The sequence below is a fragment of the Phyllobates terribilis genome, unplaced genomic scaffold, assembly GCF_046119375.1.
Source record: "Phyllobates terribilis strain yellow unplaced genomic scaffold, ASM4611937v1 Scaffold_11__3_contigs__length_659146591, whole genome shotgun sequence".
Classification (NCBI taxonomy): domain Eukaryota; kingdom Metazoa; phylum Chordata; class Amphibia; order Anura; family Dendrobatidae; genus Phyllobates; species Phyllobates terribilis.
Genome location: NW_027362771.1, coordinates 542005168 through 542029051, shown reverse-complemented (window position 1 = coordinate 542029051; position 23884 = coordinate 542005168). Strand labels below are relative to the sequence as shown.

Here is a 23884-nt window from a genome sequence, read left to right as displayed (position 1 = left end):
AAAATGCAGAGGACTTAACCCTCACTGTCAAATTATGGAAGATTGACACGTCTGATTAGCCCGCATGGCACTAGCCATAAGATACAACTACAGTAATATCTTGACTTAAGAGTTCAATTCATTCTGTGACTAATTTGTTAGGTGTTTTTTAAATAAGAAAAATTAACTTTAATACAGTAATGTACAGTATGAAAAACTATTAAACATGTAATAAACTATTGTACTGTACTTTACTTTTTTTTGTATATATGTATAGTAAATATTGAACCCTAAAGCCAACACTCCAGAGTCAGAGTGCACATAATAGTGCAGTATACTGTACCTTGCTGCACATGTGAAATAACGTACAGCCACAGAAAAAATATCAGAAGCATAAACAAAAAAATGACCATTATCCTATGTACAGCCCCATGTCAAATGCATGCAGTGCTAAAAATAGTCTACCCCAGGAAAATTATTCACAAGAAAAAGTCAAAAGTGCAACAGCAAAGACAGATGCTTGTAACACAGATCTCCGCTCGCATCATAAAACATACAGAATATATACAGAACGACTGCTCGTATATCGGAAAATTCATAAGAAGATGCACTCGTTAGTCAAGGTATCACTGTATAGCTACACCTGAGAAATGACGGCCGATCTGTAAGACTAGTATCCGCATAACGCTAAATACATTTTAGGTACCAGATATGGCCCACCTCGGCTTTTTGCACTGTTTATGACCAGCTAATGTCTTTTGGTTGCCACAGGGCAAGTTGGAGAATACGGAGTACCGAGATGCCCAGGAGTTTGCCGCTGATGTGCGGCTTATGTTTTCAAACTGTTACAAGTATAACCCGCCAGACCATGAGGTGGTAGCCATGGCCCGAAAACTGCAGGTAAACTGTGGGGTGGTGATCAGCAAGCGGGGGCAATTTGGACATGAATGTGAATCAATTTTTTGTATGAAGAATATAGGCAGCATGAATTGCGAAAATCGATTGGGACAGTAGGCGTTAAAATGTTATATTTGCTTTCTATAATAAGCAGTCTGTGGGTTGTTTTTTTTTAAAGGATGTGTTTGAAATGAAATTTGCCAAGATGCCGGATGAGCCTGAAGAAACCCCTGCGCCAGCACCCTCACCAAGCCCAGGTCCTCCTGCTCCCTCCATCAAAGGTCCTCCTCACATCTCTAGCGATAGTAGCAGCGACAGCTCCTCCGATAGTGAAAGTAGCTCCGATAGCGAAGAGGAGCGAGCGCAGAGGTTAGCGGAGCTTCAGGAGCAGGTGAGCACAGAGAGGTTGTTTTTGTCAGTCGTTACACAGATTATTTCAGGGACACTGTATTAAAACTGGTGTAATGGAAAAGTGGAGCAGTGGCCACCAACCTCTAATCAGATTTTGGGAAAATCCATCTGAATGGTGGCAATGATCTGCTTTATCTGGAATTAAGATTTCTCCATTATTACGTAGACTTGTTGTTATGGGAAGTAGACAGCAATAAGGGATTTAACGCAGCCTGATTCTTCTTGTAGTTGAAAGCTGTACACGAGCAATTAGCGGCCCTCTCTCAGCCACAGCCAAACAAACCAAAGAAAAAAGAACGTGAGAAGAGGAAGGAAAAGCACAAAAGGAAGGAGGAGGTTGAGGAGCCTCGTAAGAACAGAGCTAGAGAACCTCCGGCTAAGAAACCCAAGAAAAGTGCTCAAGCGCCAGTGGGAACACCAAGGTACAATACTAACCCTAGTGAAGCTCGGCCAGGGGTTAAGCGATAATGGTAAACTGGTTTCCATGTAAAATTGTGAATATGAAAATTACGCGGCATTGTCTGAAATCCACTGTAAAATTTAGGGTGTTCCCCACTTCATTATCCTGGAGTTAGTTATGAATTTTGTGTGCAAGTTTTGCAAGAAAAAAGTGAGAAAGATCCAAATAATTTCTAAAACATGTGTTTCTTTTAGTGCTATTTAAAATTTTTAGAAATATATATATATATATTTATTTTGTGTGTGTGTGTGTGTGTGTGTGTGTGTGTGTGTGTGTGTGCATGCATACATACAGCTCTGGCAAAAATTAAGAGACCACTACAGAATTTTCATTTTCTCTGACTTTTCTCTTTATAGATATACAGTTATATGAAAAAGTTTGGGCACCCCTATTAATCTTAAGCTTAATGTTTTATAAAAATTGGTGTTTTTGCAACAGCTATTTCAGTTTGATATATGTAATAACTGTTTGACACAGTAATGTTTCTGCCTTGAAATGAGGTTTATTGTACTAACAGAAAATGTGCAATCTGCATTCAAACAAAATTTGACAGGTGCATAAGTATGGGCACCCTTATCATTTTCTTGTTTTAAATACTCCTACCTACTTTTTACTGACTTACTAAAGCACTTTTTTTGGTTTTGTAACCTCATTGAGCTTTGAACTTCATAGCCAGGTGTATGCAATCATGAGAAAAGCTACTTAAAGTGGCGACTTGCAAGTTGTTCTCCTGTTTGAATTTCCTCTGAAGAGTGGCATCATGGGCTCCTCAAAACAACTGTCAAATGATCTGAAAACAAAGATTATTCAACATAGTTGTTCAGGGGAAGGATACAAAAAGCTGTCTCAGAGATTTAACCTGTCAGTTTCCACTGTGAGGAACATAGTAAGGAAATGGAAGAACACAAGGACAGTTCTTGTTAAGGCCAGAAGTGGCAGGCCAAGAAAAACATCAGAAAGGCAGAGAAGAAGAATGGTGAGATCAGTCAAGGACAATCCTCAGACCACCTCCAGAGAGCTGCAGCATCAACTTGCTGCAGATGGTGTCACTGTGCATCGGTCAACTATACAACGCACTTTGCACAAGGAGAAGCTGTATGGGACAGTGATGCGAAAGAAGCCGTTTCTGCAAGCACGCCACAAACAGAGTCGGCTGAGGTATGCAAAAGCACATTTGGAGAAGCCAATTTATTTTTGGAAGAAGGTCCTGTGGACTGATGAAACCAAGATTGAGTTGATTGGTCATACAAAAAGGCGTTATGCATGGCGGCAAAAAAACACAGCATTCCAAGAAAAACCACTTGCTACCCACAGTAAAATTTGGTGGAGGTTCCATCATGCTTTGGGGCTGTGTGGCCAATGCCGGCACCGGGAATCTTGTTAAAGTTGAGGGATGCATGGATTCCACTCAGTATCAGCAGATTCTTGACAATAATGTTCAAGAATCAGTGATAAAGTTGAAGTTACGCAGGGGATGGATCTTTCAGCAAGACAATGATCCAAAACACCGCTCCAAATCTACTCAGGCATTCATGCAGAGGAACAATTACAATGTTCTGGAATGGCCATCCCAGTCCCCAGACCTGAATATCATTGAACATCTGTGGGATCATTTGAAGAGGGCTGTCCATGCTCGGCGACCATCAAACTTAACTGAACTGGAATTGTAAAGAGGAATGGTCAAAAATACCTTCATCCAGGATCCAGGAACTCATTAAAAGCTACAGGAAGTGACTAGAGGCTGTTATTTTTGCAAAAGGAGGATCTACTAAATATTAATGTCACTTTTCTGGTGAGGTGCCCATACTTATGCACCTGTCAAATTTTGTTTGAATGCAGATTGCACATTTTCTGTTAGTACAATAAACCTCATTTCAAGGCAGAAACATTACTGTGTCCAACAGTTATTACATATATCAAACTGAAATAGCTGTTGCAAAAACACCAATTTTTATAAAACATTAAGCTTAAGATTAATAGGGGTGCCCAAACTTTTTCATATAACTGTATTTTTGAGTAAAATGCACATTGTTGTTTGTCTATAAACTACTGACAACGTCTCTGAAATTCAAAGCTAAAAATTTTGCATTTATTTGCAGCAAATGATAAAGCGTCAAAATACTAAAAAAAAGACACGGTGCTTTCAGACCTCAAATTACTCATGTTTTTACTCAGGAAGAGTTCAGAAATCAATATTTGGTGGACTAACCATGATTTTTAATCACAGCTTTCATGCGTCTTGGCATGCTTTTCACCAGTCTTTCCAATAGTAAATTGTTCAGTGGTCTCTTAATTTTTGCCAGAGATTGATATATATAGATATATATATGTATACATATGTTCGAGAAAATGTTTTTTTTTTGTTTTTTTTTCTTTTAATCTGCATATTTGTATTTTCTTTCAGAATCTTTCATTACTTTCTTTCTGTGATAGTAATTGAATGTTTTGCCTCTTCCTTTTTGTCATGATAGTATAAAGAAAGAAGTGCCCCTACCAGTGTCCCGCCCTCCCCGTCCCGCACCTCCACCCGCTCCCTGTGAGTCTTCAGAAGAGGAAACGCAGAGATGCCGGCCCATGTCTTACGAGGAAAAACGTCAGCTGAGCCTGGACATTAATAAACTTCCAGGGGAGAAGCTGGGTCGTGTAGTTCACATTATCCAGTCCCGGGAACCATCCCTTAAAAACTCAAATCCAGATGAGATTGAAATAGACTTTGAGACTCTGAAACCGTCCACTCTGCGAGAGCTGGAGAGATACGTCACCTCTTGCCTGAGAAAGAAGCGGAAGCCTCAAGGTGAGGTCACCTGTAACGTCTGCGGGAGTGGGCCGGGGGTGCCCTGTTGAAGTGGAGTGGGTCGGGGACGCCTACTCACTGCTTTTTCCTGAAGCTGCTGTTCTCTTCCCCAGATAAAATTGAGGCTCCGACCTCTGGCTCCGGTAAAGGGAAAGGCTTCTCCTCTTCAGAATCGGAAAGCTCCAGTGAGTCCAGCACTTCAGACAGCGAAGAATCTGACCCAGGTTAGATGACATATAAACTGTATGGGTACAGTAAAACCTACCACATCAAACAAATTTATTACAATTTCTTCTAAATTTACAGAAATGGCCCCAAAACTGAAGAAAAAGAGTCACTCAGGGAGAGAGTCCAGAAAGGTAATCCTCACTATAGAGCGCAGTAGACCAACCAGACTGCTCCCCCTGCACATCTTGAGCACATCCATGACCCGGTGTAATGTGTCATATATTGTTCATCCGAGGTTGTATTTACCTAATCTCAAGACTCAGGGTCCAATTCGTCACTTCCGATTTATTGAAGTCCCTTTTTCTTTTTGTCCCCTCAAATTTGCTGATGTTTTTTTCGCCAAATTCATGGACAGCGTCGACTATTTAAGAATTTGGCACAAAATCAAAAATGTTCTTTATTTTTGTCTTCAGCCATTGTTTTCTGTGACTTTTCCACCACAAATATCACAAATCCTTTTAAAAAGTCACAAGCAAATGCAACTAATTGAAAATTCTTTCAGAAACCTTACTTCTGGCAGGGATTAGAGTGAGATGCACCAAAAAAATGCAACATTTGGTAAAAATTGCATTACATGAATCTGTCAAAAAATAAAAAATCTGGAAATGCAATGTTGAGATGTTGAGAAAAAAAAAACTTTAAAAAGGAAGATGACTTGGTGTCTAAAAATGTGTAGTGAATAAGGCACAAATACTAAAGCCACTAAAAACACACAAATTATTTGGTTATTCACACTTACACTCAGTATCATCATTTGTGAATTACTGAACAATTCAGTACCCAATGAATATGAAGCCCCATTACTGTTAATCAGAAGCGGAGGAGGTATTCAAGTAGAGGGAAGTTACGGTGCACTGAGCTCTTGGCCACACCGAGGGTGCCTGAAGCCCCCTAATTACCATACAAATTAATTTTCTCAGGCACTTGCCAGTAACAGGTACAGTGCTAGGATGATTTTTATAAGGGCTAAATCCTCTATATCACTGCATAGCTCATTTACAATGCATTTTAGGGGTGACACGCTCTTTAAATGCTTGAATTTAGCTCTGCAAATAATTTTTGCAGTTGGGTGTCATTAAAAATGTTGCACAGTTTGCCTTTTACTGTCTATGTTGTACTGTCAAATGTTGGCTGCAAAATAAGTTCACTGAGATTGTCAGTGAGCTCATTCAGATTTAAGGGTGGAGAGATAAAACTTTTATCTCCGGGAAGATAAAAAATTATTCAAATGGCCCAACCTTCATAAACAATAAAGATAACACTAACAGTGCTGTTTGTAACCTTCTGAGTACCTGTAATTCTGTGTGACACCAGAGCTGCAACTCACTGCTCCACCTCTTATGGGACATTACGTCACTGAACAGGAGGTGTGGCCTGCTCCCTGCTTGTAGTAGCAGCAGCCAGGCCCCTGATAACGTCTCCTTCACTGCAGTCTGAGGTGTGGGGGCTTGGCCTGCTCCCTGCTTGTAGTAGCAGCAGCCAGGCCCCTGATAACGTCTCCTTCACTGCAGTCTGAGGTGTGGGATCGTGGCCTGCTCCCTAGTAGTAGCAGTCCCCTGATAATGTCTACTTCACTGCAGTCTGAGGTGTGGGGGCTTGGCCTGCTCCCTGCTTGTAGTAGCAGCAGCCAGGCCCCTGATAATGTCTCCTTCACTGCAGTCTGAGGTGTGGGATCGTGGCCTGCTCCCTAGTAGTAGCAGTCCCCTGATAATGTCTACTTCACTGCAGTCTGAGGTGTGGGGGCTTGGCCTGCTCCCTGCTTGTAGTAGCAGCAGCCAGGCCCCTGATAATGTCTCCTTCACTGCAGTCTGAGGTGTGGGGGCTTGGCCTGCTCCCTGCTTGTAGTAGCAGCAGCCAGGCCCCTGATAATGTCTCCTTCACTGCAGTCTGAGGTGTGGGGGCTTGGCCTGCTCCCTGCTTGTAGTAGCAGCAGCCAGGCCCCTGATAATGTCTCCTTCACTGCAGTCTGAGGTGTGGGGGCTTGGCCTGCTCCCTGCTTGTAGTAGCAGCAGCCAGGCCCCTGATAATGTCTCCTTCACTACAGTGTGAGGTGTGGGATCGTGGCCTGCTCTCTAGTAGTAGCAGTAGTAGTAGTCTCCTGATAATGTCTCCTTTACTGCAGTCTGAGGTGTGGGATCGTGGCCTTCTCCCTGCTTGTAGTAGTAGTAGTAGTAGCAGCAGCCAGCCCCCTGATAATGTCTCCTTCACTGCAGTCTGAGGTGTGGGGGCTTGGCCTGCTCCCTGCTTGTAGTAGCAGGATCCATCCCCCTGATAATGTCTCCTTCACTGCAGTCTGAGGTGTGGGATCATGGCCTTCTCCCTGCTTGTAGTAGTAGTAGTAGCAGCAGCCAGCCCCCTGATAATGTCTCCTTCACTGCAGTCTGAGGTGTGGGGGCTTGGCCTGCTCCCTGCTTGTAGTAGCAGCAGCAGCCATCCCCCTAATAATGTCTCCTTCACTGCAGTCTGAGGTGTGGGATCGTGGCCTTCTCCCTGCTTGTAGTAGTAGTAGTAGTAGTAGCAGCAGCCAGCCCCCTGATAATGTCTCCTTCACTGCAGTCTGAGGTGTGGGATCGTGGCCTTCTCCCTGCTTGTAGTAGTAGTAGTAGCAGCAGCCATCCCCCTAATAATGTCTCCTTCACTGCAGTCTGAGGTGTGGGGGCTTGGCCTGCTCCCTGCTTGTAGTAGCAGGATCCAGCCCCCTGATAATGTCTCCTTCACTGCAGTCTGAGGTGTGGGGGCTTGGCCTGCTCCCTGCTTGTAGTAGTAGTAGTAGTAGCAGCAGCCAGCCCCCTGATAATGTCTCCTTCACTGCAGTCTGAGGTGTGGGGGCTTGGCCTGCTCCCTGCTTGTAGTAGCAGGATCCAGCCCCCTGATAATGTCTCCTTCACTGCAGTCTGAGGTGTGGGGGCTTGGCCTGCTCCCTGCTTGTAGTAGTAGCAGCAGCCAGGCCCCTGATAATGTCTCCTTCACTGCAGTCTGAGGTGTGGGGGCTTGGCCTGCTCCCTGCTTGTAGTAGCAGCCGCAGCCAGCCCCCTGATAATGTCTCCTTCACTGCAGTCTGAGGTGTGGGGGCTTGGCCTGCTCCCTGCTTGTAGTAGTAGTAGTAGCAGCAGCCAGCCCCCTGATAATGTCTCCTTCACTGCAGTCTGAGGTGTGGGGGCTTGGCCTGCTCCCTGCTTGTAGTAGCAGGATCCAGCCCCCTGATAATGTCTCCTTCACTGCAGTCTGAGGTGTGGGGGCTTGGCCTGCTCCCTGCTTGTAGTAGTAGGATCCAGCCCCCTGATAATTTCTCCTTCACTGCAGTCTGAGGTGTGGGGGCTTGGCCTGCTCCCTGCTTGTAGTAGTAGTAGTAGTAGTAGTAGCAGCAGCCAGCCCCCTGATAATGTCTCCTTCACTGCAGTCTGAGGTGTGGGGGCTTGGCCTGCTCCCTGCTTGTAGTAGCAGGATCCAGCCCCCTGATAATGTCTCCTTCACTGCAGTCTGAGGTGTGGGGGCTTGGCCTGCTCCCTGCTTGTAGTAGTAGCAGCAGCCAGGCCCCTGATAATGTCTCCTTCACTGCAGTCTGAGGTGTGGGGGCTTGGCCTGCTCCCTGCTTGTAGTAGCAGGATCCAGCCCCCTGATAATGTCTCCTTCACTGCAGTCTGAGGTGTGGGGGCTTGGCCTGCTCCCTGCTTGTAGTAGTAGGATCCAGCCCCCTGATAATTTCTCCTTCACTGCAGTCTGAGGTGTGGGGGGTCGTAGCCTTCTCCCTGCTGGTAGCCCTGCAGACAAGGAGACATTATCAAGGGGCTGGCTGCTAGGAGATACTAGAAGTCGGGAGCAGGCCACGCCTCCTGATCTGTGATGTAATGTCCCATAAGAGGTGGAGCAGTAAGGCAGCTCTGGTGTCGCATGGAATTACAGAGGGTTACAAACAGCACTGTTCATGTTATCTGTATTGTTTATGAAGGCTGGGCCATTACAATAATTTTTTATCTCCCCGGAGTACCCCTTTCAGAGCTTCTCTCAGCTGATTTATGACCACAGACTACATTAAAGTTGTATGTGTAGGAAAACAAAGAGCCTCTAAAAGCCAAAGACTGCAACATTTGCAATTAAACCCAATAGCAAAAATGATTTTTATCCCCAAAGACGTACATTTATATTAAAACAATGGTCTAAAGATGGACAACTTTCATGCAGTAATGGACAGATACATGAAGGCAGTTTTTACACCTGCATGTGGCTTTCATGTTTAAGGCACCATGTTTTGCTGGCTCAATCATCAGACTGATCCTAGCGGCAGCTGTCAGACCCCAGTGACTGATAACTGGGGTCCATAGGGCTTCTCTAGAAGGACGGATGATGGAGGCTCCTGAGTAGCAATGTGACTGTGACAAGCTGCATCCCTGTTCTAATCTTGCTTTGTTTCCATCCCAATAGTGGTGTCACATGATTGCTATATTCTGATCTTTGTCAGATGATGGCGCTGTAATATCTGTGCGCGATTCTAGCAGCATCTTTCTCTTGACCTTCCCATATACACATGGGAGGAGAGCGATAGCCGTCATCTTTTGTGTGGCCACAGCTCGCTAGATATTGCAACTGATCACTAAACTCACAATTGTGTGGAACAGAAATTAACTTTTGCCATGAGGGACTCGATGTGAATTTTCTGTGTGCACATTTGGGTCCAGCTCTCTTAATTATTCATTTTTTTTTTCCCTACAGAATCATCATCAGTCTCACCCTCCTCAGCCGTCTCTTGCACCCCCTTCCAATGCCATGAAACCACCCTCCCCTAACCCTCCGCCCTCATACGTCCCTCCTCCCAGCCTGGACTCATCCCATCCATCCCTTCATCATCCTCTCCATCCTGCTAGTGTTTTCGAAGCCGTTTCTGCTCACTACGGGCAGGCAAGTCTGCACATCCCGACACCTGATCTTCCAGCACATCTAACAGGTGGTCAGCCAGAACGCATTTCGCCGCCTCATCTCAACCAACATGCTCTTGTCAGTCCGCCAGGTAAACTGCCATTCTGTCTTACTTGTACATTGACTGACTGTATCAGGTGTGAGAACATGTTCTGTGACTAATAATATATTTTTGGTTTATTTACAGCTCTGCACAACGCCATGCCCCAGCAACCCTCTCGCCCCTCAAACCGTGCAGCTGCTCTCCCCCCAAAACCTGTTCGACCACCATCCGCTTCACCCCCTCCACCACAAACGCATCACCAACCAGTCTCTCATTCCCACCATCATCATCCACAGCCCCCTCATGTGCTTTTAGAAGATGATGGTCCACCGTCTCCCAACAGCGATCTCCACCCTTCCCCCATTCATCTAGGACCTGCACAGATGGCCCTTTACCTGCAGCAACTACAGAAATCGCAGCAACCTCCCGCTCTGTCCCCCCTGCAGCCGCTCCTCCCTTCTGTCAAAGTGCAAAATCAAGCCCCGCTGACCGTTCCTCCCCAGTCAGTGCGTCACCTGCCGAACCTGCCTTACCCTTCTCCTTCCTCTGTAAGCACTGCCCCCCAACCTCCACCTCCCCATGTGCATCAGTTACAGACTCCTCCTGCGACTTCCCAACAGCAGCCGCCAGGACCGCCACCACCCTCATCACAACACCCAGCTCTGCAAAGCCCCTTGGTTCCTCCGCACCAACAGCTGGTGCAACACCAACAGGCCAAGCAGCAGCAAGTGATCCAACACCATCACCCGTCACCTCGGCAGCAGAAATCCGAACCGTACCCTGGAAGTGAGAAGATCAGGGGCATGCCAGGTATTTACTAAAGCACACGTCAGACTCTGGCCCATGAGTCAAATCTGGCCCTCAAAGTGATTAGGTCTGACCTGCGATGCCGTGGACTATGTGGGGCCCGTTATTCTGTATGGAGGACTATGTGGGGCCCGTTATTCTGTATGGAGGACTATGTGGGGCCCGTTATTCTGTATGGAGGACTATGTGGGGCCCGTTATTCTGTATGGAGGACTATGTGGGGCCCGTTATTCTGTATGGAGGACTATGTGGGGCCCGTTATTCTGTATGGAGGACTATGTGGGGCCCGTTATTCTGTATGGAGGACTATGTGGGGCCCGTTATTCTGTATGGAGGACTATGTGGGGCCCGTTATTCTGTATGGAGGACTATGTGGGGCCCGTTATTCTGTATGGAGGACTGTGTGGGGCCCGTTATTCTGTATGGAGGACTGTGTGGGGCCCGTTATTCTGTATGGAGGACTGTGTGGGGCCCGTTATTCTGTATGGAGGACTGTGTGGGGCCCGTTATTCTGTATGGAGGACTGTGTGGGGCCCGTTATTCTGTATGGAGGACTGTGTGGGGCCCGTTATTCTGTATGGAGGACTGTGTGGGGCCCGTTATTCTGTATGGAGGACTGTGTGGGGCCCGTTATTCTGTATGGAGGACTGTGTGGGGCCCGTTATTCTGTATGGAGGACCATGTGGGACACGTGATACTGTGTGGGGATCACAGTTGGGGCATCATACTGTGATGGGTCACCATACTTTGCTGGGGGGGGGCTCGATACAGTAGGGTCATCATACTGTGCGTGTGGAGGAATTCCCTGTGGGATATCATACTGTGTTTGGGGGCACTTTTGTTGGCATCATACTTTATTATTTATTAATTCAAGGTTTTTTATCCTTTGCTATTATACATTTAAATTAGGCCATTGGGCATATGCTTTTTACTGCTCTTACATAACATATATTATTCCAGTATGCCCCATTTCTGATTATGTGCAAATTTTATTCTAATATCAATTTAAAATGTACTTTGTTCATGGGACAAGTTTTGTTTCCATATGAAAAGGTTCGCTATATTTGATGAGGAAAAACCTCCTCAATTGTAGACTTTTTTTTTTTTTTTTTTTATATCAAGGTTGGCCCGCGACCTTGTCCCAAGTTTTTAATTTTGGCCCTGTGTGTATTTGCATTTGACATCCCTGTACTAAAGGGATGACCATTCATGAAACGGCCACTTTCTGTGCTAGATGTAATTTCCCTGATCTGTTCTGTCCAGGTCACATGCGAGAGGCTCCATCACCGCTTCTCCTCCATTCACCGCAGGTGGCTCCATTTGCAGGCATGCCACATCCACAGTCACCGCAGGCCATGCTGCCTAAGAAGCAGGTAAACTCGATTACCTCTTTGCTTTGTGTGTCTTTCAGCTGTTTTTTTTTTTTACTTTTTTTTTAAATCCACTTTACTCCTCCAGGAAATGAGAGGATCGTCAGTGTTGCAACCTCAGCCGCTCGTGTTAAAAGAACAAAAACGTCATTCACCTTCTCTGAGGCCTGAAGGCTTCTCTCCTGGCATGAGAAGTGAATCCCACAAACTTCCAGAGTCCCTTAAAGGTTCCAGCCATGACCAGCCGCGTGAGTGCAGACATCACTTATTGTGTTGTGCATCCAAGCAAATACAAAGTGTTCAGATATACCCCAGTGATTGCTGAACCTTTTCCATCATTTACTGTATGTTTAGAGACGCTCAGCGCTGAGAGATCAGAGCCCATTCTCTGCTAGGTAGAATGGCTCCTTCTAATCTACAGTAGTGAAGCTTAGAGGGGTTGTGCAGCTCCTCTCTTGTGGATGATTTGACATCTGGCATGGAGAGATACTGCGGCACGACGAGGATTAACGCCCAGCACTGATGTCCTGTCAGGGAGACTTCAACGCCCAGCACTGATGTCCTGTCAGGGAGAATTCAACGCCCAGCACTGATGTCCTGTCAGGGAGACTTCAACGCCCAGCACTGATGTCCTGTCAGGGAGAATTCAACGCCCAGCACTGATGTCCTGTCAGGGAGACTTCAACGCCCAGCACTGATGTCCTGTCAGGGAGAATTCAACGCCCAGCACTGATGTCCTGTCAGGGAGACTTCAACGCCCAGCACTGATGTCCTGTCAGGGAGACTTTGACCCATAAATATTTATATGCCAGGCGTCGGGTGGTTGCACGTCGTGCAGGAGCAATCTCTTCACTCAAGATGACACATTGGGTGGAATAGATTGGCACAGCACAACCCTTTTAATGTTTCACTATCTTTTGCTTCCACTTAAATATTTTGCAATACTCTACATCTGTTGCTAGTCTTAAGGAGATGAGCGAGGATATGATTATGATTCTAGCTCGTCTGGTCTCATTAACCTGATTTTTTTCATCAGCCTTCTTTCTTGACTTCTTTCATATTCAGGGCCAGAGATGAAACTGATTGATGGGAACCGCCCTGTGCGATCCTCAGATCAGAGCATCCCCCCTCAAGGGGTACCTGAAAAAGAGAAGCAAAAGCAGGAGCCAAAGACCCCAGTGGCCCCCAAAAAGGTAATATGAATACAGATTTTACATTTAACGGACCTGGGAAAGTCACATAGAGGATGAAAGATGGTCCAGTGCCACCACCATTATTTGTCCCGTTCTTTCTTCGTACTTGACCATGTTGCGTTATTTTTTGCTTATATTAGTGTCCTTAGATGGGACGATTGAATGCAGTGTGCACAGCGCCTAGGAGTGTTTGTACTACGGTACAGACTAAAAGTTTGGACACACCTCATTTAAAGATTTTTCTGTATTTTCATGACTGTGAAAATTGTACATTCACACTGAAGGCATCAAAACTATGAATGAACACATGTGGAATTATATACTTAACAAAAAAGTGTGAAACCACTGAAAATATGTCTTATATTCTAGGTTCTTCAAAGTAGCCACCTTTTGCTTTGATGACTGCTTTGCACACTCTTGGCATTCTCTTGATGGGCTTCAAGAGGTAGTCACCAGAAATGGTTTTCACTTCACAGGTGTGCCCTGTCAGGTTTAATAAGTGGGATTTCTTGCCTTATAAATGGGATTGGGACCATCAGTTGTGTTGTGCAGAAGTCCGGTGGATACATAGCTGATAGTCCTACTGAATAGACTGTTAATACAAATTCTATGGCAAGAAAAAAGCAGCTAAGTAAAGAAAAACGAGTGGTCATCATTACTTTAAGAAATGAAGGTCAGTCAGTCTGAAAAATTGGGAAATCTTTGAAAGTGTCCCCAAGTGCAGTTGCAAAAACCATCAAGTGCTACAAAGAAACTGGCTCATATGAGGACCGCCCCAGGAAAGGAAGACCAAGAGTCACCTCTGCTTCTGAGGATAAGTTTATCCAAGTCACCAGCCTCAGAAATCGCAGGTTAACAGCAGCTCAGATTAGAGACCAGGTCAATGCCACACAGAGTTCTAGCAGCAGACACATCTCTACAACAACTGTTAAGAGGAGACTTTGTGCAGCAGGCCTTCATGGTAAAATAGCTGCTAGGAAACCACTGCTAAGGACAGGCAACAAGCAGAAGAGACTTGTTTGGGCTAAAGAACACAAGGAATGGACATTAGACCAGTGGAAATCTGTGCTTTGGTCTGAGGAGTCCAAAGTTGAGATCTTTGGTTCCAACCACCGTGTCTTTGTGCGACGCAGAAAAGGTGAATGGATGGACTTTACATGCCTGGTTCCCACCGTGAAGCATGGAGGAGGAGGTGTGATGGTGTGGGGGTGCTTTTCTGGTGACACTGTTGGGGATTTATTCAAAATTGAAGGCATACTGAACCAGCATGGCTACCACAGCATCTTGCAGCGGCATGCTATTCCATCCGGTTTGCGTTTAGTTGGACCATCATTTATTTTTCAACAGATCCATGACCCCAAACACACCTCCAGGCTGTGTAAGGGCTATTTGACCAAGAAGGAGAGTGATGGGGTGCTACGCCAGATGACCTGGCCTCCACAGTCACCAGACCTGAACCCAATCGAGATGGTTTGGGGTGAGCTGGACCGCAGAGTGTAGGCAAAAGGGCCAACAAGTGCTAAGCATCTCTGGGAACTCCTTCAAGATTGTTGGAAGACCATTTCCGGTGACTACCTCTTGAAGCTCATCAAGAGAATGCCAAGAGTGTGCAAAGCAGTCATCAAAGCAAAAGGTGGCTACTTTGAAGAACCTAGAATATAAGACATATTTTCAGTTGTTTCACACTTTTTTGTTAAGTATATAATTCCACATGTGTTCATTCATAGTTTTGATGCCTTCAGTGTGAATGTACAATTTTCACAGTCATGAAAATACAGAAAAATCTTTAAATGAAAAGGTGTCTCCAAACTTTTGGTCTGTACTGTATGTACTATGCATACGTTAAAGTTCACGTCACGTTTTTTTTTACTTTGTGACTTGTCACATTTCTCTGCAGGATATGAAAATTAAAAATATGGGTTCATGGGCAAGTCTAGTGAAGAAGCCTCCAGTCACCCCCACATCAGCTGGGAAGTCATCCAGCGATAGCTTTGAGCAATTTAGACGTGCAGCACGGGAGAAGGAAGAGCGGGAGAAGGCTCTAAAACTGCAGGCCGAGCAAGCCGAGAGGATGCGACGAGAGCAGGAGAGGATGCGGTAAGACTTCTACTGCTGTCTGTACATCAGCGCGAAAAATGAACCTATGCCCTGCAACATACAAACAACTCGCTGTTCATATGTTAAGTCTTTTGAGCTTCTTTTAAATGCTTTAGGTTTCTAAAGGCACAAAGCGGTTAAAAGAAGTGACCCGACCATTGTTCAGGAGACTTCCACTTAAAAGCCTTAAACTAGTTAATTCAATACTATTTAGAGGGGGGGGGGAGCCGCCAGCTAAAGATGTAGTAAAAAAACAACCGAAAAACTGCTAAAAAAAAACCCCCTGCTTTAGGACAAAAGATACCAGTGTCTCTTGAAGAGTATTTCTCCTGAAAAACTTTCCGGGTTCTCACATCTAAAAGTCGTTGTGTGCACATACCCTAACAAACACAGGGAGTAGTGACGGAAACTCAATTCTGGACCAAGGGAGGGAGAGTAATACCCGTTTTTGTTTTTTTTTTTCAACAAATTGCAGTGGATGGGGGGGGCAGGGTTTTAACAAAAGCAGAAAACACCTGTAACAGGAGTGATGTAGGGTAGGGTAGAGCTATGGCTAACAGTTGAATCATTCTTGTACATAGGTTATCCAAGCTTTTTAACATATTTTGTTTGTTTTTGTCGCCATTTTATGAGATGCACACATTGTTTATTTTTACTTCTGATGGATCACTTAAGACATGTCTCAACTGTCAGAGGAGCAGCATTGTGATCAAACGCACTTGATCTGCTCACTCAGCCGTGGAGCCGGGCTGTAACAGGAAGGAAAGAAATAATCTCTGCTGACTTGGCACAACTGGGTTTTTTTTTTCTCAACTTTCATCCTGCTCTGTTTTGCTTACTAATTCTGACAGCTTTACAGCAAGGCACAGGAACTGACTCAAGTTGGAGGAAAAAAAAAACTTCTGCTCAGTACCCGGAAAAGAGGGTTTTATTTTATTCCTGTCACAGCCCTGCTCAACGGCTGAGTGAGCAGTTCCAGGTATGTTTGTTCACGACGCTGATCTTCTGACAGTTGAGACATTTCAAGTGATGTTTCTTCAGGCTGCAACCCATCCAGACAACCCCTTTAAGTGTACTTTTACTTTAGAGCATATCTCCTTTTTCGGGAAGCTGGTTTGTGTGTACCTTGACCCCCTAATATAACTTGGTCCTTCTAGATCTCGGGAAGAAGATGATGCTCAGGAGCAAGCACGTAAAGTGCACGAAGAGGCTCGTAGGAGACAAGAGCAGCAACAGCAGCAGCAACAGCAGCAGCACGTGCAAAATGCTCTTCCTACCGCTCCTCCACCTACACAAAGCTCGCAGCCAATCATGGATCAGAGAGAGATGGAAAGGAGGAGAGAACAGGAGAGAAGACGGCGACAGGCGGTAAGCCCCAAGCATCACGTTGTCAGTGCGTTTGGTGTAGACCGTGCTTACAGCTCTTCATTTTCATGTCCTCATGCCCTCTCCTGCTCCCACCTACTAACTCTTTCTCTGCTACTCCTCACTGCCAGCGACATCTCTCCACATTTTGGCCCTCCTCACCACATCCCTACAATCACTTCCACCTCCTACCCACGATCTATCCCAAACTCTCGTAACCCTTCTAACCTTATACCCATCCGCCCAGCCTCCACTTCCCCAGTCCCTCTAACAGGAGCTCTATGGAACGCTCGCTCTGTCTGCAACAAACTTTCCTACATTCACGATCTCTTAATCACTAACAAGCTTTTCCTTCCTCGGCATCACTGAAACCTGGCTCACCCCCTCCGACACGGCCTCTCCTGCTGCACTTTCGTACGGTGGGTTCCACCTTTCCCATACCCCCCGCCCCACCGGCAAGCATGGTGGAGGAATAGGTTTCCTCCTATCAGATAATTGCTCCTTCACCCATATCCCACTGCCACCCTCCATTACTCTCCCCTCTTTTGAAGTGCACTGCGTGCGCATCTACTCTCCCTCCAACTGGCTGTCATTTACCGCCCCCCAGGATCAACCACCACTTTCTTTGACCACTTCACCACTTGGCTACTTCATTTCCTCTCCGTTGACATCCCAACTATCCTCATGGGCGACTTCAGCATCCCCATTGACACTTCCCTCTCAGCTGCCTCTAAGCTTCAATCCCTCGCTTCCTCCTTCGGCCTTCCTCAGTGGTCTTCCACACCCACCCACAAAGACGGTCACACACTGGACCTCATCTTCACCTGCCTCTGTTCCCTATCTAACCTCTCTAACTCACCTCTCCCTCTCTATGACCACAACCTACTTACATTCTCTACCCTCTCCTCTCCAACAATCCCCACTCCTCAAAACTACTGGAACAACACGTCCATTCTGAGCTGTCCTCCTACCTCTCCTCCTGCTCCCTCTTCGACTGCCTATAATCTGGTTTCCGACCACACCATTCTACTGAAACTGCTCTGACTAAAGTCCCCAACGACCTACTAACTGCCAAAACCAAGCGACACTACTCCGTCCTCCTCCTCCTAGACCTGTCATCTGCCTTCGACACAGTGGACCATTCCCTCTTACTACAAACTCTCATCTCTCGGCATCACAGACTTGGCCCTATCCTGGATCTTCTCATACCTAACAGACAGGACATTCAGTGCCTCCCACTCACACACCACCTCCTCATCTCGCCCCCATGTCTGTCGGTGTCCCCCAAGGTTCAGTTCTAGGACCCCTACTCTTCTCCATCTACACCTTAGGCCTAGGACAGCTCATAGAGTCTCATGGCTTTCATTATCACCTCTATGCTGATGACACACAGATCTACCTCTCTGGACCTGATATCACCTCCTTACTAACCAAAATCCCACAATGTCTGTCTGCTATTTCATCCTTCTTCTCTGACAGATTTCTAAAACTTAACATGGACAAAACAGAATTCATCATCTTTCAGTCATCTCATTCAACCCCCCCAACTGACCTATCTATCAACGTCAATGGCTGCCCACTCTCCCCAGTCCCTCAAGTTCGCTGCCTTGGGGTAACCCTGGACTATGAACTCTCCTTCAAACCACATATCCAAGCCCTTTCCACTTCCTGCCGACTCCAACTCAAAAATATTTCCCGGATCCGCACATTCCTCAACCATGAATCTGTAAAAACACTAGTGCATGCCCTCATCATCTCCCGCCTCGACTACTGCAACCTCCGGCTCTGTGGCCTCCCTTCCAACACTCTCGCACCCCTCCAATCCATCCTAAACTCTGCTGCCCGACTAATCCACCTGTCCCCCCGCTATTCCCCGGCCTCTCCCCTCTGTCAATCTCTTCACTGCCTCCCCATTGCCCAGAAACTCCAGTTCAAAACCCTAACCATGGCATACAAAAACATTCACAACCTGTCTCCTCCATATATCTCCGACCTAGTCTCCCGTTACATACCTGCACGCAACCTCCGATCCTCACAAGATCTCCTTCTCTACTCCCCTCTTATCTCCTCCTCCATACTTCTGTAACCTAGTCTCCCATTACATACCGGCACGCAACCTCCGATCCTCACAAGATCTCCTTCTCTACTCCCCTCTTATCTCCTCCTCCATACATCTGTAACCTAGTCTCCCATTACATACCGGCACGCAACCTCCGATCCTCACAAGATCTTCTTCTATACTCCCCTCTTAACTCCTCCATATATGTCTGACCTAGTCTCCCGTTACATACCCGCACGCAACCTCCGATCCTCACAAGATCTCCTTTTCTACTCCCCTCTTATCTCATCCTCCAACAATCGCATACAAGATTTCTCCCGTGCGTCCCCCCTACTCTGGAACTCTCTGTCCCAACATATCAGCCTCTCGTTGACCGTGGAAACCGTCAAAAGGAGCCTGAAGACCCAACTCTTCTGACAAGCGTACAACCTGCAGTAACCTCCGCTCCACCATACCACTGCACGACCAGCTCCACCCTCACCTACTGTATCCTCACCCATCCCTCGTAGACTGTGGCCCTCGCGGGCAGGGTCCTCGCTCCTCCTGTACCAGTCGCTGTCACATTGTGTTCAAGATTATTGTTTTTGCTATGTATACCCCTTTTTCACATGTAAAGCGCCATGGAATAAATGGCGCTATAATAATAATAATGTCCTCTCTTCCTGCAGATGGCCCCCTCTATAGACATGAATTTTCAGAGTGACCTGATGGAGATATTTGAACAGAACTTGTTCTCCTGAGACTTCAATCTTCGCACCATCACCACCTCCACCACTTTACTCCACTCAGCCCTGTCCTTTGATTTTCACCTTCTTGAGGGGGGTTTATTCTTTTTGAGAGAATTATTTTTTTTTAAATGTCACTGCTGAGGGGCAGAGGGGACACCACCCTTATAAGAGACGTTGACGTTCATGCCCCTCATGTATTTTTATCCCAACCTTCGTAAATGGAAACGTGGAGTCTCCAGAAGTGTTGATAACGAAAGCGAGAGGAGACACGTGGCCTCAGTATGGATTATCGTGCAGTAAAAACCTTCTGTTTTCATACCACCCACCCTCCCTCCTCTTGTGGCAGAGCAATTTGGAAAAGCAGAGACTCTCTGGGGTGGGCGGGGAGGGGGGTAGCAGAGGTTATCCCCCTATAACCCACTTTCTGTGAGAAGTGGGGGGGAATGGAGCGCTCTGCATTGAATGAGGTTCACACGCAAGAGACAGGCGTTTGGGTACAGTGCAAAGTGTGCTTGTTTGTGTCGGGGCAAAGAGGGGCCGCAGAACATTGCTAATTGTGTGCGCAAACAAATCGCTACGGCAAGTAGAGATTACCTGGTGTATATAATCCAAATGCCCTCGCAGCTCTTGGGAGCCCATTTAGCCTTGTTTTATACTCTTACATCTACTCACCTTTTCCGCCATTGCACGTTGAGTCCAGTCATCGGGTACCAGGCAGAGATGCACTTGCGTATGTGTCGTGACATTTTACCGCTCGTCGTGATTAGGCAAGATGGCACATCTACACAACCGCCGTAGCTACATGTGGCATTAGCGGAGACATCCTATGAGCGAAACGCGGGCAGTTAAAGGGGTATTCCCATCTCCAAGATCCTATGCCAATATATAGTAGGTGTAATATATAGTAAATACTTTGTGTAGTTTTTCTGATTCGCTATGTCACTTACCCCATGTGCAGGGCATTGCAGTAGCTTAAGTATCCATGGTTACGACCACTAGCAACTAACTATCACTATATCGGTGGTCATAACCTTGGATACCTAATCTACTGCAATGCCCTGCACATGGGGTAAGTGACATAGCGAATCAGAAAAGACTATACTACATTTGTAACTAAAGGTATTTGCTTAAATTATTATTATTACACCTAATACATATTGGGGTAGGCTCTTGGAAGTGGGAATGCCCCTTTAATGTTCGGAGCGTATATCCACAGACACGTGCATCATGTCCCGTACCCGATGTCGCTCACAATGTACATGTCGGTTGCATTTCACATACAGCAATGACTCATGCCCATGGTTTTTGTACACACATTTCTATGTGCCTGCAATGATTGTACTTATATATTTTTTTGTTTTTATTTTTTTTAATATTGTATACATCTTATTTTCATGCTGTGTACGTGCGCGTGTATGTTTGTCCCTTGTACTCCCAAATTGCTCTCGAAACTCAGGTATTAACCCCCCTCTGTAGAAAACGGCTCAGCGTAAATCCAGTAGAACGTAAGCAAAAGCCTAGCGAAATAGTCGCGTCCCCTGGAAAAGCCAGGTTTCCCCGTTCTGCACATCCATTGCATTGTATATCGCTTTCCACGTATACATGCGGGTGGGCTGTATACAGACACACACATGGAGTTGCATGGTTTATTACATATTCTTATCACTTTGTTATAAACACCATTCTATGTATTTTAATATCGCTCTGCTGGGCCGACCCATTTACATTACATTGCATGGCTGCCTTCACTGACCGCTAAAAATATATATATATATATATATATATATATATATATATATATATATATATATATATATATATATATATTAAAAAAAATAAAAATCACGTAACCCTCCGTAGTGTAAGTTCTCTCGCCCAGCAAGGTCTTCTCCCATCACTTGCTGCGCGATCCTATACGAAGGGCAACGCACTGCGAGTTAGGCTACCCGGCCATTGTGCCGTGTCCTTGTATTCTCACAAGGTTACAGCGCTTTAACGCGCGAGTGTCAAACCCACGAATGGGCTTTCTAGAGCGCGGAGCTAAAAAAATAATAAAAAATGAACGTGCGTCTAAAATTCTTAGACCAGGTCGGCCTGAGAAAGGCATACTAAGGAATTATGTATACACTGTAGCATCAAAAGTTCATACGACCACATAATGCTGTGAAATCTCTCGGAGTCCAGCTCACCGCCGCCGCCGCAGGTAAAACCTGGTGCAATGATCTGCTCGCACACAATACAATAGTCTGCAACAAATCCCTATGCCCTTAGTCTGTAGGCACTGCAGTAATGCAGAGTAGCTGTACCAGCCCTAAGTTTAGTGTGGGCCCTGTGAGTGTGAGTGAATGTGTGTGTACGTGAGTGCGTATTCGTGCGTGCATGGCGGGGAGGGAGGGGGGTGGTGGGGAGGGATCTTTAATTGTTTTTTGATCACCCTGTTAATTTGATACGAACTCGCCTTCCCTGGAACTTTCCGACCCATATCCTGTCTCTGTAATTTTACTCTGTTTTTATTTTTTTTTATTTTATATATAAATATATATAATTTGAACTGTTAAAAAAAAAACTAAAATCCTTTTATGTGCCATAAGCTCTTTCCTTTATTCTCCACCCAATCCCCCTCCCTTATTGTTTTCCCCATTTTTATTTTATTTTTATTTTTTTTAAGATAGTCCCCTCGCCCCTCTCCCCTCCTCCCATTCATTTTCCTGAGCAAACAGGCACAGAAGTCTGTGTTGTAACTGATTTCATGCAATAAAGTCTTTTTTTTTTTATTATATTTTCATTTCATTTTACTTTTGCTGCATATACTAAAAAAAAATATTATTTATGTTGGTTTCAACCCGTTTGCCTCTGTTGCCCACCCACCCCTTATCGTCCCTTTTTTTTTTTTTTGGGTGCTCTCTTCATCTACGGGGCATGGTGGTAAGTGCTCTGCAGAACCGGTGGAGGGTGTGGGGATTGACACATTGGCAATATTGGGGAGCCATGTAAGATTGTGAGGGTGATACTTGTTCAGTATTTGCAAAGTGATGATGGGGTTCGTGATGCTCTGCAGGGGCGGAAAACAATTTTTTTTTTTATTGGGATTGTCAACATTGGAAGCGGGTTATAGGAAGGACACATAACGCGCGTTAGGGAGTTCGGGACATATATTTTCTCTGTCATTAATATATTTCTGGAGAATGTCCACATATTTCTGGTATTACTAAGCGATGGTCATTTGACCGAGATGTTATTCTAGAATTCTAGTCCATTCACCTATTCAACAGTGCTCAGTCTCACATCTCCAAACTTCATCTGGATCCCTTTTTTCCGATTGCCTTATTGCATCTTATCACTATACCAGTCATGTCTCATGTGTTATCTATTTTTTTTTATTATTATTATTCATCCTTTTTCACAAAATTACTGTTGTGATGTACCATAAAGTCAATTAAAATGTATAAATTTTTTTTTGTGTGTTTTTAAAGGAATAATTTTGGTCTTTCACCCATTCAACTTTCATGTAAGCCTTGATCTATGAAGTGTTAAAGCTCCAACTGAATCATGAAAAAAAATAATTTATGCTATCTGCAAAAAAATACATCCACCTATTTCTCTCCCCCCCCCCCCCCCCCAAATAAATGGTTTATTTTCTATTTTTCTGATCAAAAAGTACAAAAGTAAAATCTATAGCAGTATACTGTGTTGTCCTTTGAGGGAAGGAGCGATAAGACCTAAATGTGTTTTGGCCTCCTAATGGCTACACCAATTCGAAAAAAAGTCACGCGACAGAGATACCTGTGCGACTCACTGTTGCGCGAGACTATTTTAGAGCTCTGATTTTGCTGTAAAATAAAACGGACACGTTGCAAGCGACTTGCATTAAAGACCGCGGCAAGTGAGTCGCTTGCGACTTGCAACAAAAAAAAATCCAACTATGTTTGTGACTGTGTTGCAGTCGCAGGATGTCCAAATTCAACATCGTAGGAAATCAGATGCAATGCGACACTACTAGTTTAGTGACACACTATGAAATTTGCTGTAGTGCATCCCTAGCCATATACTACCATCCAGGCCGTGCCTAGAAGTGGCTGCACCCTTGATCTGCACAATATAGTTTAATTGACATTGAGGAAGACACAGTACATCATCCGAAATCCTGAAAGTAATGTCAATGTAGCATGCATGGGATTTCAGAAGTGCTTGGGTGGAAAGAGGCTGCCTTCTGGGATGGCAATCAAGCCACATTGAATAGATCGAGGACTTTTGATCACAGATTCACCAATTCCTTGACTTCTGTTTACCAGACAGCCCCTTTATCACCTAGCCACAGACCGCTTGGACCACCAAAGATCTGTAGAATGGGGCACTTTTATCCCCATTAGATTGGAGTGACAGTGCACACGCTCTACTACCTATCCATCTATTTACTATAGGACTGCTGGAGCACTGCTCTCTGCTTTTTCCAGCAGGCAAGCGCACTTCCATTACATTTTAATGGATAAAAGTGCCCTGCTCCTGTAAATCTTTAGAGGTCCCAGTGATCAGACCCCC

At 45.4% G+C, this 23884-nt stretch overlaps 1 protein-coding gene across 3 annotated transcripts in view; it reads left to right on the top strand.

Annotated features, from left to right (window-relative positions):
• BRD4 (bromodomain containing 4) overlaps positions 1-22799 on the top strand; it is a 72447-nt gene extending 49648 nt beyond the window's left edge. For all 3 annotated transcript variants that reach the window (XM_073653910.1, XM_073653909.1, XM_073653908.1), the window contains exons 8-21: positions 751-879; positions 1055-1267; positions 1516-1709; positions 4219-4541; positions 4655-4765; positions 4848-4900; positions 9480-9774; positions 9871-10536; positions 11797-11906; positions 11992-12151; positions 12969-13096; positions 14994-15193; positions 16351-16561; positions 19286-22799. In XM_073653910.1, the coding sequence (XP_073510011.1) occupies positions 751-879; positions 1055-1267; positions 1516-1709; positions 4219-4541; positions 4655-4765; positions 4848-4900; positions 9480-9774; positions 9871-10536; positions 11797-11906; positions 11992-12151; positions 12969-13096; positions 14994-15193; positions 16351-16561; positions 19286-19357 (2865 nt within the window). In that variant the 3' untranslated portion in view covers positions 19358-22799. The remainder of the gene's footprint in view (positions 1-750; positions 880-1054; positions 1268-1515; positions 1710-4218; positions 4542-4654; positions 4766-4847; positions 4901-9479; positions 9775-9870; positions 10537-11796; positions 11907-11991; positions 12152-12968; positions 13097-14993; positions 15194-16350; positions 16562-19285) is intronic.
• The last annotated feature ends 1085 nt before the right edge of the window (positions 22800-23884 follow it).